Source organism: Pogoniulus pusillus, chromosome 1, assembly GCF_015220805.1.
Source record: "Pogoniulus pusillus isolate bPogPus1 chromosome 1, bPogPus1.pri, whole genome shotgun sequence".
Lineage (NCBI taxonomy): Eukaryota > Metazoa > Chordata > Aves > Piciformes > Lybiidae > Pogoniulus > Pogoniulus pusillus.
The window spans coordinates 29,687,941-29,704,199 of NC_087264.1; the positions used below are offsets into that span (position 1 = coordinate 29,687,941).

Below are 16,259 nucleotides of genomic sequence, written 5' to 3' on the forward strand. Positions count from 1 at the left end.
TCAACTTCCATTTTTCTGTTAAGTCTCAAAACAAGTCTGATTTGGTCCACTTAGTTGATTCTGTTATGCTGATGAAGTGCTTCAACCTGGTGTTAGGGTATGAATCTTTTTTGCCCATCTAGTTAAGTGTGGTATCCTAATTGATGAAACAAAACCTGGGAGATCTCAGGTAACGCACGGCAGAATAATCTGTGGAGTGGGACTTCTCAACAGATTATTGAACCTAGGTTTGCCACTGCATTAAGTGATACAGGTATTGATTTTGGCATTTTAAAAGCATTTATTCACTATTTAGATAAATCTAAAGTTGCATGCAATTCTTAAAACACCATTAAAACGGGAATAGCTCCTCTGACCTGTGTCTCTGATTACAATGCTTCAGAAAGCTTTTGTTTAATAGTTTCTATGGTTTTCTTCAAGACTTAAGTACTTGGAATAACAATCTGAATGTTTCTGAGAGGACATGTCTTTATTCTTCCCGTGTACTCAGCACTGGTCAAACCACACCTTGAGTACTGTGTCCAGGTCTGGGCTTCTCAAATCAAGATGCTGAGATACTGGAATGTGTCCAGAGAAGGGTGACAAAGCTGGTGAGAGACCTGGAGCACAGCCCTGTGAGGAGAGGCTGAGGGAGCTGGGATTGTTTAGCCTGGAGAAGAGGAGGCTCAGAGGTGACCTCATGGCTGTCTACAACTACCTGAAGGGAGGCTGTAACCAGGTGGGGTTGGTCTCTTCTCCCAGGCAACCAGCAACAGAGCAAGGGGACACAGTCTCAAGTTGTGCCGGGGGAGGTATAGGCTGGATGTTAGGAGGAAGTTGTTGCCAGAGAGAGTGATTGGCATTGGAATGGACTGTCCACGGAGGTGGTGGAGTTCTTGAACACCCTGGAGGTGTTCAAGAAAAGCCTGTATGGGGCACTGAGTGCCATGGTTTAGTTGGTTGGCTAGGGCTGGGTGCTAGGTTGGACTGGATGATCTTGGAGGTCACTTCCAACCTGGTTATTTCTATGATTCTGTGATCCTGTCATAAAGAACTGTGATTGGAAAAGGTATGGAGAAATTGGTCAACTCAGAGCTGGCTTTTTTCCAGCTCAAGAATGCAAATTGAAACTCTCCACAGTGCCCTGAGCCCTGCGCTCTGATGCATTCATTGATACTGCTTGCTTTTATAGGCTAATATTATTCTGGGTTATTAATTTTAAAGCTTTGATTCTTGCCAATTCTGTTCACTGCTCTTTTGCTGTTTCATTGTTTGTGGGCTTGCTTTTTTTGGTTTGGGGCTTTTGTCTGTATGGAGAGGGTTTTTTTGTTGTTGAGTTTTGGTTTTAAAGTAGTGTGTGATAAGAACATATTGAAAACTCCCTGGAGGTGTTCAAGAAGAGACTGAATGAGGCACTTAGTGCCATGATCTAGTTGACTGCATAGGGCTGGGCGATAGGTTGGACTGGATGATCTCGGAGGTCTCTTCCAACCTGGTTGATTCTATGAATGTTTTAATGTCTGCATAAGAGCCTGGTGTTGTGATGAAGATCAACAATTTCGATGTGCAATTTTTAAAAGAAAAAAATAAACAAGTCTGCTTTCCAGTTGTGACATTGAAGTTTCTTGTATTTGGATGTGAACATACAAATATATTTGGTTCTCGTACTGTGTAATATATTTTTTTGATACTAAATACAATTATAATTATTAAGCATTAATTTATTCACAGTCATCTCTATATTGACTTCAAGTTTTCATGCTATGCTGGTTAAAAAAAAAAAAGTGACTAAAGCTCATGCTGAATAAGCAGGATTATAGAGTTCTACTTTTTGATTTAGTTGTTTTCCCCTGAGTAAGGAAAATCTGTCTTTCCTGCAAGATTTCTAGATGTTTTATGCTTTTCTACAGATGCTGGTGCTCCATATAAATGCAAATTCAAACTTCCAAACAGAGATTTCAAAATAAATCTAGCAGAGTGCTCTTAATATCTCTCATCTCATCTGTGCTGAAATGAATTCAGAGATAAGATTTTTAAACCTAGGAATTTTAAGGAGCTCCTATTAAGCTTTTTCTCCCCCTCGTCTCTTTCCTGCAGTACCTGGGACATGTTGAAGTGGATGAATCCAGAGGAATGCATATCTGTGAAGATGCTGTGAAGAGGCTGAAATCTGTATGTATATTTGTTTCATGAAAAAGTTGCATTTGGGGCTTTTAAGTGTTACTGGAAAAGGTTCGTTTGGCAGCAGTGCCACAGCAAAAGACTGAACTTTTGACCCATGTTAGGAGAACAGTTGGCCAGTTTGAGAGCACTGCGGTGGTTAGGGGGACATGCTAATCTGATGGTGAGAAGGAGAGACTTACAACTGTTCATTCTACTTCCCAAAACTATTTGCAAAACAAATGTGTGAAACTCCTTTGTGACTTTTCAGACTAAGTTGGTACCCACATGGGACTTCAACCATTGTTTTTTTAACAGTTCTTTCTCCCTCTCTCTCTTTTCCTCTCCCTTTCTCTCCCTCTGTTGCCTGCCACTTTAATAGTGACTTAATTCACTGTTATTATACAGACTATTACTTGATTTAGGCTGCTTTTTTTCTAATGCACTGCAACATTGTAGTCATGCATGAAATAATCTGGCTTGCATCTGCTGAAAGTGGCCTGAAGGCTGCCTGATTCTGATATGTCATGAAGTGCGCTGCTCTTAGTTTGGCTTCTGTGGACATTTGCGCCTGAAAATGGCACTCGTTCAAAGCTCTTTGTATCTCTGTGGCTCAGGTCTTGTCATCTCTTTCCTGCAGTAGCAATATCACACAATCCAGAGGAAAGAGCAAGCTACATAAAAGGCAGTGAACTGAGGCTGAAACAGCATTGAGGAGAATAGGAGAAAGGACATTAAGATTTGGAGTTTGAATGGAGATAAAAGAACAGTCATATTCAGCACTTTCACCTGTGTGCCTTAGCCCTACACATTCTTCAGTGGTAACTTTAGTAGAAGAAACTCTTGTATTCTTGCAGCTCAACAGAAGTACTGAGTGTACATGAAACACTCTCCTGCACCTTTGGTAACTTAAGGTATCTGCTGCTGGACATTACTTTTTTTCCCCTGCTAAATGTGCAAGTTCAAATAGCTTCCAACTTAACCTGTTCATAACTTCTTCCTAGAACACAACAGCACATGATAGGTTATCTTCTTTGCCTTCTGTTGTGCTGTAAAGTTTCTGAATTGTTTCAGTGCTCTGATAAAAATCAAGTCTTTTCATTCTTTTCTCTCCCAGTTAATGTATAGCAACCTGTTAGAACTGCATCCCATCTGTTCCCATTCAGTCCAACAGTGATTGGTGATTGATTTTTATTAAAAAGGGTCACACAAGATATAAATGAGTTTCTGTATTCCATGGACTGAGTGCAGGTAGCTAGAAGAGCAATTACATTATGAATTGCACCTGTTTTTCATCCTGTCCTGTTATTTGTTCTATCAGAACACTTTCTGTTAGCATAGAAAATACCAATGCAGTATCTCCTTCATGCAACTTTTCTCATTCTCTTCCCTGGGGAGCTATGCTGTGAAGTGGTTCTTCTCTAGGGTTTTTTATAAACCTTAAGCTCACAAGCCAGTTAAGTGTAGCTAATCTTGTAAGTAATGAGAGACAGTAAAAGCATAGCACCCAGGTTCTTCTGGAATCCAGATAATTCCAGCACTGTGGTTCTTGATCATCTTGCTTCAGATGTCAGACTTGGAGATCCAACTTCTACAGTACATTCTCTGGAAGTAAATAATTCTATTTCCCTGTTCTGTGCCTTGTAATTACTCCAAACTGTGGGTGGCACCAGTTTTCCCATCTTCATAAATTCAGTGTTTCTTCATATAATTTTGTTTTCTTCTACTCTTTGAAGTTTTTGTCTCTATGTGAATTGGACACCAGAGCATGTCTTGTACAGTTGCTGTTTGCATTATCTCCTTTGTCGGTGCTGGAGAAGCAGAGGTGAAATTCTCATTGGGCCCCAAGAGGAAGATTCAGATTACTGAAACTACTTTGTGTGCTTTCATTGCTAGGCTCCGTCAGATGCAAGGTTCATTTGAAGCTGCTGACTGCAGTTCAGCCGCACCTCACCATGGAAGTTTCAAACCAGGGGCACTTCTTTAGGGTTCTACTATAACTAAAACCTCTTTTCTGCACAATATCCTCTCTTAATCATCAAAAGAGCCAAATCACTGGATGATGTTTCAGCATGTGAGAAGCGCGATGATAAAACAGTTTGTTCTTTTGGTAGTCTCTTGCTTTCACAGCACTTGGTTATTTTGATGGGCTTTCTCTTGATCTTGAAAGAGTTACAAGTTTGAGATGCAGTGCTTCAACTGAAAGAATAGCTTAAGGGAATTTGAACTTCACTTTTTATGTTGTTCAACTACATCAAAATGCATGTGGCCTTTTTTAATCTTTATTGTTTTCTCTGCAGGTTTTATAAATCCAGTCAATAAAAATTAGAGTTGCTGCAAGACCTTTATCTTGTAGCTTCTAAAAATTAACTTCTGTTTCTATTTTAATAGACATATGAGTGTTTTTTTTTTTTTTTTTCTCTTAAGTCTTGTTCTTTAACAGTTTGAAATTCATTTGGGGAACTGAATTTTCTTATTTTTGGGTTGACTAATGGATTTTAAACCATTTTAAGAGTATAGAACAGTGTTAATTTTGGGTCTTAGGACTAGCTTTATGTCTGCTTTGGTTTTTGAAACAAAAGATGCAAAGAAATCTTTCTGTGCCTATTGTGGGAAATAACCTTTCAGGGAGGGATTGACTGCCTGCACATTTAATGTGATTAAATTTTTTTTGAGCATTGCATCCTTTAGAGCTTGAAACCAGATATTGGTGAACATTTTACTTAGGTGCTGTTTAACAACCGAGTGGAAGGAGCCACTTCTAGCTAGAGAATCACTCATCCATACTGTATTCAGTTGTTACAATTTTATAGCTCTGAAATTGCACACCAACAATAGTATAATGTGCAGTTTATAATATGATTTAGAATGAAGACAAACTTAAGTTTTGTGCCTATTTTCAGTCTGGTGAAATGGCACTGCAGTCTCAGAAGCCTGTGTGTTCACCTATCAGTCTAGTACCAACATGGGCTTGTATTGCCAGTAGAGCTTGCGTGTTCCTCTCAGTAGGATGTTACCAGTGGAGCCTACATTTTCCCCCTAGAAGGGATATATTGCTAATTGTGCATATGAAATGTGTAGCTACATTTCACATCTCTAGGATCCTTGTGTTTGTACACTAAGCTCTAAATGGTGTCTTCAAAATCACTTAACAGAATTGAAGATATTTAGTGAAAACTGGAAAACAACTTTGTAAGGGCCCTCTAAGTGTATTTGACTTGAGTATGGGGACTTCATGTAAAGACAATAGTATACACTCTTGTGTCATGTTTTGATTTGAAATCAGCTTTAGCATATAGAATTGGTTTCTAACTTGCCACTTTTTGTTTTAAATGATGCATTTGTTTTAATATATGTTCTTGTTTTAGCAGGTAAAGAGACATAGTTTAATATTTAAAACCATGCAGTAGTTTTCTCTAAACCACATTAACTTAGTGGTGTTTAAAACCCATTTTGCATGATGCCTTTTCCATTAACCCTGTCCAGTTTATTAAAAAAAAATCTCATTTAACAAACGTTTTGCTGAGGGCAAAATTAACCATCACCTAAAAATGAGGTAGCTTCTGGTGAATCTCTTTTGGCTTTTGCTATCTTTAAAAAGCTGTTATTTCATGTAATGCATTAATAGTCATTGCTCAACTTGGCAGCAGCATCCAACCCCTTCTCATTATGTACACAACACTGTGATTAATCCATTAGTTCTCCTCCTAGTGTTCAGCATATCCTGTCCAACTACATAACCCATTTCTGCCTCTAAAGATTGTTAAGCTTTTCAGCTGGCTGAAGTTAGAGATGTTCTTTATAGAGTGTCTGAAGTGACATGATTAAGTTACAGATACTTGCTAAAAAGCTCTGTGGAAGGTCATCAGGCAAAAAGGCTCAGGGCAAGTGGAAGTCAGGAAATGCAGAGCCAAGATTAACACTCCCTCCTTAGTTTTCCGGGCTTTTGTTGGCTTACGTCAGAGCCGTAGCTGTGTTCCAAATATAATCGTGTTGATCAATCAGTTTGTGAGACACTGCCTCGGGATATTTATAATAATATTTTTAGTATAGTATTGTTATCAGCAATCAACAGGTTGGAACTGCATAGTGTAAAGTTGGGGTCAGAAAATGTCAGAGAGACTCTCTCTAGCTCATCTGCAGTTCTCCACCTCCTCCCCATTACTGCTATGCCGTAGCTTTCGTAGCAGTGAACCAGTTTGGAAAGACAGCAAGAACAGTGCTCTGCTCCATGCCAGCTTCCCTCAAAGGCAGAGGAGCAGTCTATGGCTGTGCTCACAGTAGACCAGTCCAGGAGGAGCGTTCTTGCAGGAGATTGTTTCAGATCTTGCAGGTTTCTTTTCACAGTCTGGTAACAAAATAAGGCCAGTGAACTGAACTGCATACAAATGGTGCTTAAAATGATGTGCTGCTTTTTTCTTCATGGGATTGGGCAATAGGTATAATCACTTCCAGGCTGAAGAAATTCAGAAAGCTGTAGTTTGGCTTGTGGTATCTTTGCAGTTGCTCGTCTGTCCCTGTCTAAGCTGACTTTAAAGGGATCTTGTTCAGCCTATCAGTTCAGAGTTGTAGAATTAATATCTAGTATTTGTATAAATATTCTATAAAGCCCTGACAGGCTTTAGTGAGAGTAAAAGAGGAAGAGATCGCATTTATATTTTAGTCATGTCAATACAAGATTAAATTCCTCACTCATCAGAGAAGATGGTGTAAGATGTGAAGTGTGGTTGTAGCATGTAGACCAAAGCCACAAGTGTATAGAATAAAGCAATGCCATGTTTAACCGTCCTTTACACCAGCCATACATGGCTTCTCCAGATTACAAAGCAGTCTCTTTGGGAAAGAGTGATCAGTGCAGAGCAAACTTGTCTGTACTTCTGGAGTTAGAACTTTGCATTTCACAAGAGCCTGTGCAGTATTTTAATCGTTTAACCACTGTATCTGCTGCCAAGTTTGGTTTATAACCTAACTAAAAGAAACTAAACAAGGGAGAGTGAAAATAAAGTAACCACTTTGCATGAAATTGGGGCTGAGGTTCTCTTCCTTCCACCAATTTCAGGGCGGTAGCTTATTAGAACTGTGTGTGCGCCCTTTGGTCTGCATTTTCCTGGGATTATTTTCACATTTGCCTGTCGCACCTTCTCATGGATAACTCTAAACCCCCCTTCCTTCCCCTCCAAACCCTATTCGTGTGTGTGCTTGTTGGTTTGAAACCCTGGGACATTTTAGCTACCTACAGTAATAGCGCTCGACTTGTCCCCCCTGTTCCTCCAGGAAAGGAAGTTCTTCAAAGGCTTCTTTGGAAAAGTAAGTTTAATACCTTGTTTGTGCTTGCACTATAAGGAGTTACATCCCTGGTATAGCACTGCCATGAAATATGGGTGTTGAGAGTCCCATAATCTATTTCAGCATATTTACTTCCAAAACAGGCTTGGAAATGCATTTATCAAACAAGGAAATGTGGTTAAAAAGGCAACCAGAAATGGAAACTTAAATCCATATGGACTTCACTGGAAATCCAGTGTTCTGAAATGATTTGGGCTTCCTGAAAGAAATGTGAATTTTCCTTTTTAAACCCTGAAACTTATGCCACTCTACATCACCTGGATAAATATCCACAGAACAGTTGGGATCTGTGCCTTGTTAGTGCTTCGTGATCAGCTGCCTGGCTCCATGAGTTGACCCCTAGATGTCAGCACTGGGAGAAAGCAGCGTGCCTACACATACCAATCTCTTAAACCTTTCTTTTTCGAGTACAATCCTAACTCAAATGTCTTATGAGGAGGAGACCAGGCATTCACCTACTGTGTTTCTGTCGTTGCAACTCTACTGTATAACTGAAAATTTTACTGTTTCTATTACTGTTCTTGTTTTCCTGAGGACAGTGTCTCAGAGGTGAAGGAAAGCGACTCTCTGTCCTCATTAAAAACGTGCTGTACTGAGAGCTGGGTGGGTTTATTCCTGCTGTCTACATCTTCACAAGGCAGTGTGTGTAGACCTCTGAAAGAGCTCTCTCACTTTGACCTTTCATCTGTTCCCTACCTCTGCACTTAAGATTCTTGTAAAATACTTTGATTTAGTTTTTGTGTGGAGTTAATCTAAGTGCACCTTCTGAAATATCTCATTATGAAGTGAATCTTGGTTTCATTTGAAACTGATGGATTTGTGACTTACATACCTACTGAAGTCTTCTGGAGCAGATTATTTGCTGATCATCAATTTGTTTTGGCTTTTCTTGGGGAGTAAGTAAGGTTTCTTCAGCTCTTGAGATAGTGATGCATATCACACAGGAATACCTGTTTCCCCAATTCAGGTTTCTTCCTATGACCTGAGAAAGCACACTTCTGAAATGTAGTGATGGTGAAGTAAGAGGCTCTTTTTTTATGGCCAAAATACAAGGGGTGGGAGATCTGTCAGGTTAATCAGATCATTTCTATGCACAAATGAAATTTAAGAGCTGGAATTTGGAAAGGTTGGAGTCAAAACGTGCTGTTTGGTTTACAACTGGAAATGTTAAGTACCAGTAATAATTTGTTCAAAGCAAATTGAAAGAAAAGAACAAAAACACCTCAACCCAACCAGATATGTTAGTTTTCTTTGTACTCGTTAGAATTAACTCATGTTAGGATACATAAGAAAGCTAAGCTGGTAGAGGATGGATACTTGTATATCACTTGGTGAAAAAAGTCAAAGGTAGTCTATTAAATATGCTGGCTACCCACTTAAATCCTAGCTACTTTTTTATCAAGTCTGGTACTTTATCACAGCCTTGTAGGTTTGATTTGTCTTTTATTATAGTATTTTGCCAAAGAGGGACTTACTTCTACTTGAGCCTTTGAAGTTTTACTAATTTGCACTGAAACCATTTAATTCATTGTGCTTAGATATCCCCTCAGCATCGCTGTGGAAGTGGCTGTGTTACAACTTTGGCCCACAATGGTAGCCCAAATCTAGGAGGAGAACTGCAGAAAAAGCAACAGCTGTTCTTTTATAGATAACTAATAACTCTAATATCTTTTGGCTATCTCAATTAGGATTTCTCCACAGCCTTGCATTGGGATTAATGTAATATCCCAAGCTGCAGCACTGCTTAAAGCACTCTCAGCAGCTTCCACAGAGTCAGTCTAGACAGGTTTGCTGCGTTCCCTGACCATATTTTTCTCCCTTTTAAAAGGTAAATCTGCCACATTTGTGTGTGGAAATGTTGAAGTCTTTAGTATTGAAAATACTTTCTTTTCAGCTTCCAATAAAAATGAGATCTCAGTTGATAGCCCCAGGTTAGGATTCTGCGGTTTTATTTTGTGTAGTTTGTGCCCCGGAACAGAATCATCTGCCTGATTAGGCAACTCTCAATGTTTTAAAGCTAAAGCTTTTCTGCTGTTAGGAATAGTAGCACAGATTCAGCGATCTTTCTCATGTTTTGCTTCCACTGAGTGCGTGCGTTTCTCATCACACAGTGTTCTAGTCTGAAATTATTTTCCTTATACACACCTCAGACTCCAGATACATTTTGCAGCTGTTTGTATGTCCCAGGGTAGAAGAAAACAGGCAGAAAGACTAGAAACAACTTGCCAGTATTTAAAAGTGTGTTACTGGGCAACTCGTTATTCTGCTTTGGCATCCTTAAAACCTCGGTTTACACCTTACAGTATAGCAGCTACTTATCTCCATGTTCTTATCACTTCTAAAAGCTAAGTTGTCCTGACCTGCACTGTTGATTAGAAAATGTGCATTTTGGATGCCAATCTCTAAGACCTTGCCAGCTTGTTTAAGAGGTTTCCCTCTTGCCCAACTTACAGTGGTCCTGTTTTGTCTTTGGGCTATCTGTGTTAGGATGGATGTCCTACCCACCCTTCCACAGACCTGTTAGGACTCTGAAGTTACTCCAGATAACCAATCTTATGTTGGAGCAGATTGCTGACCTCCTGCTGAGCAGTGAGGTTTCTATCCGGACTGACTCAGCACTGGCAAATCAGACTCCCAGGAGTCGGTGCCATGCGTGGCTCTCCTCCAGCAGTGCTGTCATCCAAAAGCTCTTGAACATGAAGACAAGCTACTGATACGGATGTCTAGACAAGTCCCTTGATAGCAACACTTGAGGCCACACTGTTCCAGTGGATATTGGCTGTTTGCTTTAAATACTTTGGTTCAGTGTCACCTACACTTTCCAGTGTTAGTGATATCAAGCTGCGATCCCACATCGGCATTTGCTTCCTGTGCAGTACCTTGCATATGGTCTGATCTTTGTCTAGTGTGTGCCAGGAGTGCAAATACTCATATCTACTTAGTAATTACCATGTTCTTGGCAAGGTTCCACTCATAATGGGGTAGTACTTTAGTTTTTACATCCAGTATAAATTGATTTGGAGAAGTAGGTTCCTTTGCACATAACTCGTAGGCACGGATAAGCTGAGGATTCAGTAGATTGTGTGTTGCCCAATAGTAGCTCTGAGTTTGGGATGTAGAGTGTAAGGACTAATGCCTGTTAAGTGCTGCATCTGCCATAAATTTAGCAGAAGGAATTGGGAGATAAAACTGTGTTCTGTTTTTCTCTTTGTGTAGCAACCCCATGTTTTGTTATCTTGCTTGAGGAACCTTATGTTTCCAGTGGGAGATGAGAACTTAGCCCTTCAGACTTCTCATTTTATTCTGAAGTTCCATGTCTTAGCTGCTTTTAAATGCTCACTTGGAAAGAGCAGGTGAGGAGTAGCTCTTCCGAAGATCAGGACTGCTTTATGAAGTACCCAGCTCAGTTAAACTTGACTTAATACAAACTTCAGGAAGGGCTCCCTCTTCTTGTTTTGTCATCTACTGGGCAAAGACTTGTATCTCTGCTTCTAATGAGGGTAATCTAAACCAAGCAGTTAGCTGGAGACATTGTCTTCTCTCAACTGTTCATATTCGTTTGAAATAAAGATTTTAAGACCATTAACAGCTTGTAGGAAACTTGTGCTCCTTTTAAAAGCAGTTCAGGGAGACAAACATCTACAAACCATTTGGTTTGGGGATTAATAGGGAGTTCTAGGCTACAGAAGCTATCTGAGCATTGAAAATAAAGACTATATGTTGTGGATATTGACATTTACAGCCTTCTAAGACAAAAAACCAGAAGTTACTTAAAAATGCTGCAATGTTTTGCGGTGTATATGATGATAAATTTCAGTACACCTTGCTTTGTGAATTACACTCTTCCCATTAGGCATTCCAGAGTCTGACAGTTTAAACCTTTGGGCAATCCAGCAGCAGACTGGATGGGCATTTTAGAAAAAATGCTTCTGCAAGCACTTTGCTGTAGCTTGCTATCATGCTGTGCTTGTTTTCTCTCTTTGCTCTTTTAATCACTCTGCCATACAAATCAGTGCTATTCTCTGTTCTCACCAAGCTCTTTGAAAACGCTCGGGGTGTCACTGCCGCTTCTGAATTTGGGACAGGTAGTTCCTCCTCAAAAGCAGAAGTTCTGCCAGGCCCATTTTCTTCACACGTGCTGCTTTCTCTGAGGGTGAAACCCATGTGACAGAAGAATTTGCAGTGCAAGATACTTCATCCTTACGGTGCTAAAATGGGTGTTGCAGACTTGGAACATGTGGTAGCTTATGCCAGAATGTCTCCTGGTTCCATTATGTATGAGTATAAATTACATACATCCACAGGCAACTATTTAAAAAAAATAATAGTTAAACCATAATTGCAATTCCTGCATGAAGCCACTGGCTGATGCCCCCTCATCCTTCCTTTCCCTGGTGCTTTCTTCACTCCCAGCAGTGGTCTGTGGTGGATGCCGTTAGTAGCCACAAATTCTGTAAACCCAGTGCTTCAAAAAACTGTTAGGTGGCTTAAAACATGGTGCTTGTGAATTGAAGTAACAGATTGTGTAAATAAAATATTGTCCAGTACTAGCTCTCTGCAGCAACCACTGCAGTTATGTTGACAATCTATTTTCTGTTCAATCCCTTTTCAGAGGATGTTGTGTCAAGTGTTTATACTGTTTTCTGTAACTTTCCCTTGAAAAGTAAACAGTCTAGAAAGAATCTGCAGTTAAATGGCTTCCTAAGCCTTCCCGTGTTTCCCACTTCTGCTTAGCCTCCTTGGCTTGTGTCAGCTGAAAGTTCCCACAGTCAGATTCTTGAGTAAAAGCCAAGTGGTCGCTGTCACTCACCATTACTTTGTCAAGGTACACATCAAATGGTTAAGAAACCAGATTTTTCTACCTCTCTTTTATGATGTGACGTGAAGCTCTTAATTAGTGAAACAGGTTTGGATGATTGACCTCAGAAGTAAGCTTATAACACAGTAACTGATGATGATTTTTGGGTGCTTTTAACACTGGTTTAAGGTGATGCCATGATTCTGCCACACGACTATTGGGGCAGAGGGTAGGGCTGGTGGAAATAAACAGGTAAGAATTTTCCTATGTTTAAACTTGTGCTAAAGAAGCTACCTGTGGTGTAACTCCTTATGATTTAGTGTCTTCTGACTCTTTATTGTAATTCTTCTCTCACCTGATCAGTCTTGAATTCTTTACTGTCAGTGGATGTACAGCTTATTTTTGCCTCCACCTGTTCTGCGCCCTCTTCCCCATCCCCACGACACGCTCTTTCTGAAATACTGGCTTTGGCTTGGTTCTCTGAATGTTTCGCAACTTGGATTGAGTATCTGGCTTTGGGCACCCTACTGACCATGGACTTCATCTACACTTAATGTTTGGTTCTTGGAGAGGGGAAGCGGGTGGCAGTCTGATGCTATTGGCATAAAACAGTTTATGTTTTCTTTCTTTGTTGTTCTTTTTTTGCAAAGTCTGGGAGGAAAGCCGTTAAAGCAGTCCTGTGGGTCTCGGCGGATGGACTCAGAGTGGTAGATGAGAAAACAAAGGTTAGATTTCTCTGGACTAAGTTTTAAATCTCTCTGTAATGACGTAGGTGTAATGAACTTTTAAGTGGACACCAGTCTTTATGTGAATGCCAATGTTGATATTTGAACTGTACTGAAGAGTATAATGAGTTCAGTCGTTTCTTGCTTTGTAAACTTATGTACACACACTGACTTTTGGCCCCCTCCCCCAGTTAATTCCACACTGCTGGCAAGATACATCGTATGAAATGCAGCAGCTAGCACAAACTTGGAATGTTTCTTGTTGCGTTTTCTGGAAGAACCACTTTTTCCTGATAAATTCTGTCAATGCTGCACTTGGAGAGTCCCCTGACTTCTCTCTGCACTGCTGTGGAAAGCTGCAAGAGTAATATAGGAGAAAGCGCATGTTAATTAATGTAATTTTTAGTCCATCCTAGAATGGATCTGAATGAACGAGAGCTAGCTTTCAAAAATGCAATGAAGAGAGTAAATGAGGGAAGGGCTTCTGCCTTCAGACTCAAGTCTAAATAGTAACTATAAAATTTGATAGTTCTTAATCCTGACATCAAAGGTGCTGATGTGAAGTGTAAGGCTGTTGTATTTATGGAATCCTTCTAGATGGTTTTGCATTTGTTCAGTTGTGCAGCAGCACAGTATGTACCTCCATGGCGCCTGTGCGCAAGTAACGGCAAACACTCCTTGGTTTTATCTAGGTGTAGGCAACTAGAAAGAAGTCCTTTAGGCTTGCCCTCTCTACGTGTATTAGTATTTTAGAAGATGACATGGCAGTCAGAGCAGCCTTTACTCTGATTAACCTGAAATGAACTCAGTTTATGTTGCTTAACCTTTTCTTTGTCAACCTAAAAGATGATTTGTGTAAGCCAACAGTGAGACGCAGGTAGAGAGAATTCCTATCCCTGTGCGGTATGGCTGCCTGTCAGACACTTGACTTCACAGTTGCAGCTGGGGCATGCTTCATCAGCTCTAAAGTTACTGTCTCTTAGGCAGTCAGTGTGACACAGACATGCTTATGCAGGTGAATTCAGTCTGATGATTGCCTCATTTAAGAATAGTAAGAATACCTGTATTATTTTTAGAGCTGTGACTGTATATGTCTAATCCTTTAAAATGGAATTTTAGTCAGTTGTGCAGGCCTTGGAGGTAATTAAAAGTGCAGAATTTAGAGCATATACTATTGCCTCCTGGTGGCTGAATACATTAGCACATGTGCCAGGTACTAACCACCAACCTAAAGAAAAAGAAAACAGTTGTGAAAAAAATGGTGCAAGTACAGATTTTCATGCAGACACATAGTTCTTAAACTGTACTACCTCCTTTATAGAAAGCCTTCTGCCATTAATCTATGGGCACGGATCAGGACTGTTGGATGCTACCAGTGCTGCTGGTGCTTTTCCGTTGCATCCCTGAGTAGCTAATTGGTGTATCAGCTTCTGCTTTTTGTGCAACAACTGCTTGCACTCTTGCAGACCTCTCCCATAAGTTTCAGTGTTGTGTTTTAACCACGCTAAAGATTTTTTTTTCATTGCAAAACTCTGGGAGCTGCTGGGGGAGGGTGGCAGGAATGTCAGCAAGTGATTTGGATTGTTGAAGTCCATAAATTGTAAAGCAGTGCCTTGGCACACTCCTACCACAGGTGGCTGGTGGGAAAATGTTTTGATGTTCCACACTGGAAATAGATTGTTGATGGCGAGTTCATGGACAGATAGTTACAGCCACTCATCTTCTTGCCAGTAGTGTTGAAAATTACTTGTTCATGTGTTTTGTCATATTTCCTCACATTTCTTTTATTGGGGTGGGTGTGGATTTTTTCCTTCTAGGATCTTATAGTTGATCAGACAATAGAGAAGGTTTCTTTCTGCGCACCAGACAGGAACTTTGACCGGGCGTTCTCGTACATCTGTCGAGATGGCACAACGAGACGCTGGATATGTCACTGCTTTATGGCTGTAAAGGACACGGTAAGTTTAATATGATGTATGTCCACCTCTTCAAGATTCTGGCTGGAACTTATGATCAGGAAAATGATCTGTCTGGAATACTGTAATATGTTTTGACTTCAGCTGAAATATTACTTAGTCCTTGAAAATTGTTTTAGTTCTCATTCTTTATATCTGATCTGTTTGCTGTCCCTCTGTGGTGTCATCTTGTGGAGAGAAAGAGTGCCCAGCATCTATATGAAAGGAATGCAGTCAGCCTCAGATATCTCTAGCAGAAGGGAACTACTCTCCTAAAAATAGACAGAAGATATTCTCATCTGAAAATGTATTCAGCCAAAAACTGAAACAGCAATGACAGTTTTTTCCAGGATAAAATCATAGTGAGTAAATACAGCCTGGGTATGAATGCAGCCTCTTGTATGCAAATGTTATCTTCAGTAGAAAGTCATCTGAATGTTAAGAGATGGACCTAAACAGAACTAAATCAGCCTCCTGTTTGTTTCAGACTGATAGAGGTTTTTCCGGTGGAAGGTCTGAAAGCAAGTTACCTCTATAGGGCTCTGGCTGTGTAGATTTAAGTTAGTTATTTAACTCCCTGACCTTTCCCTCTTTTGGCTTTTTGTCGAATCTTGCCTACATTGTATAGAGTGCCCAAAACCTCATGTAAATTAATGGTGTGAATCCCTTGTAGCTGCATGCTCAGAGCAATTGTGCCTGACAGTTTATCATTTTTCTTTGAAGAGAAACAGTGATGTTAGATGCTCCCAGTCAAACTTGTGCTAGAGCTGAAGCATTCCTATTTTTCTCTGTGAATAACAGGTCAGTTCACTTACTGATTATATAGATGACTGAGCACCTCTGACTCAGCTGTAGCCACTGTATCAGCTGGATTGCTGGACTTCCTCCAACCTGAATTTCCCTCCCTTTTTGCAGCTGCTGGACAGTGGATCCCTTTTGACCTCATTGGTTGATAATGGAAGTGCTTTTCAGAAGGCACTCTTATACTAACTTGTGCATTTGGTCAGGGCCAGTTAAAGGTCTAAGTAGTCACCCTTGTACTTTTAATCTTCATGCTTGCACACAAGAATAGTGTCTCCCTGAGTCTTCTGTAAACTTTTTCCATCTGAGAGTGACACTTACTTGTCCTCAAGGACTTACACCTGCTGAAGATGGCTTCACAAGAGTCTCTTTGTGCACAGATGTATCCAGAGGCAAGGGATCAGTGCAGGCACATTATGACATTAGTATCTTAGTAGCAGTTGAACTAAACCCACTAATCCAACGATCTTTCATTTCTGGGTGGCCTCAAACACT

The 16,259-nt window shown here is 40.3% G+C and overlaps 1 protein-coding gene across 18 annotated transcripts in view; it reads left to right on the forward strand.

Annotated features, from left to right (window-relative positions):
- NUMB (NUMB endocytic adaptor protein) overlaps nt 1-16,259 on the forward strand; it is a 128,660-nt gene that overhangs the window by 103,355 nt on the left and 9,046 nt on the right. For 12 of the 18 annotated variants that reach the window (XM_064146797.1, XM_064146778.1, XM_064146784.1 and 9 more), the window contains 4 exons: nt 2,077-2,151; nt 7,369-7,446; nt 12,934-13,008; nt 14,826-14,966. In XM_064146797.1, coding sequence (XP_064002867.1) covers nt 2,077-2,151; nt 7,369-7,446; nt 12,934-13,008; nt 14,826-14,966 — 369 coding nt within the window. The remainder of the gene's footprint in view (nt 1-2,076; nt 2,152-7,368; nt 7,447-12,933; nt 13,009-14,825; nt 14,967-16,259) is intronic. The other 6 variants (XM_064146822.1, XM_064146857.1, XM_064146830.1 and 3 more) reach the window with 2 other exon arrangements.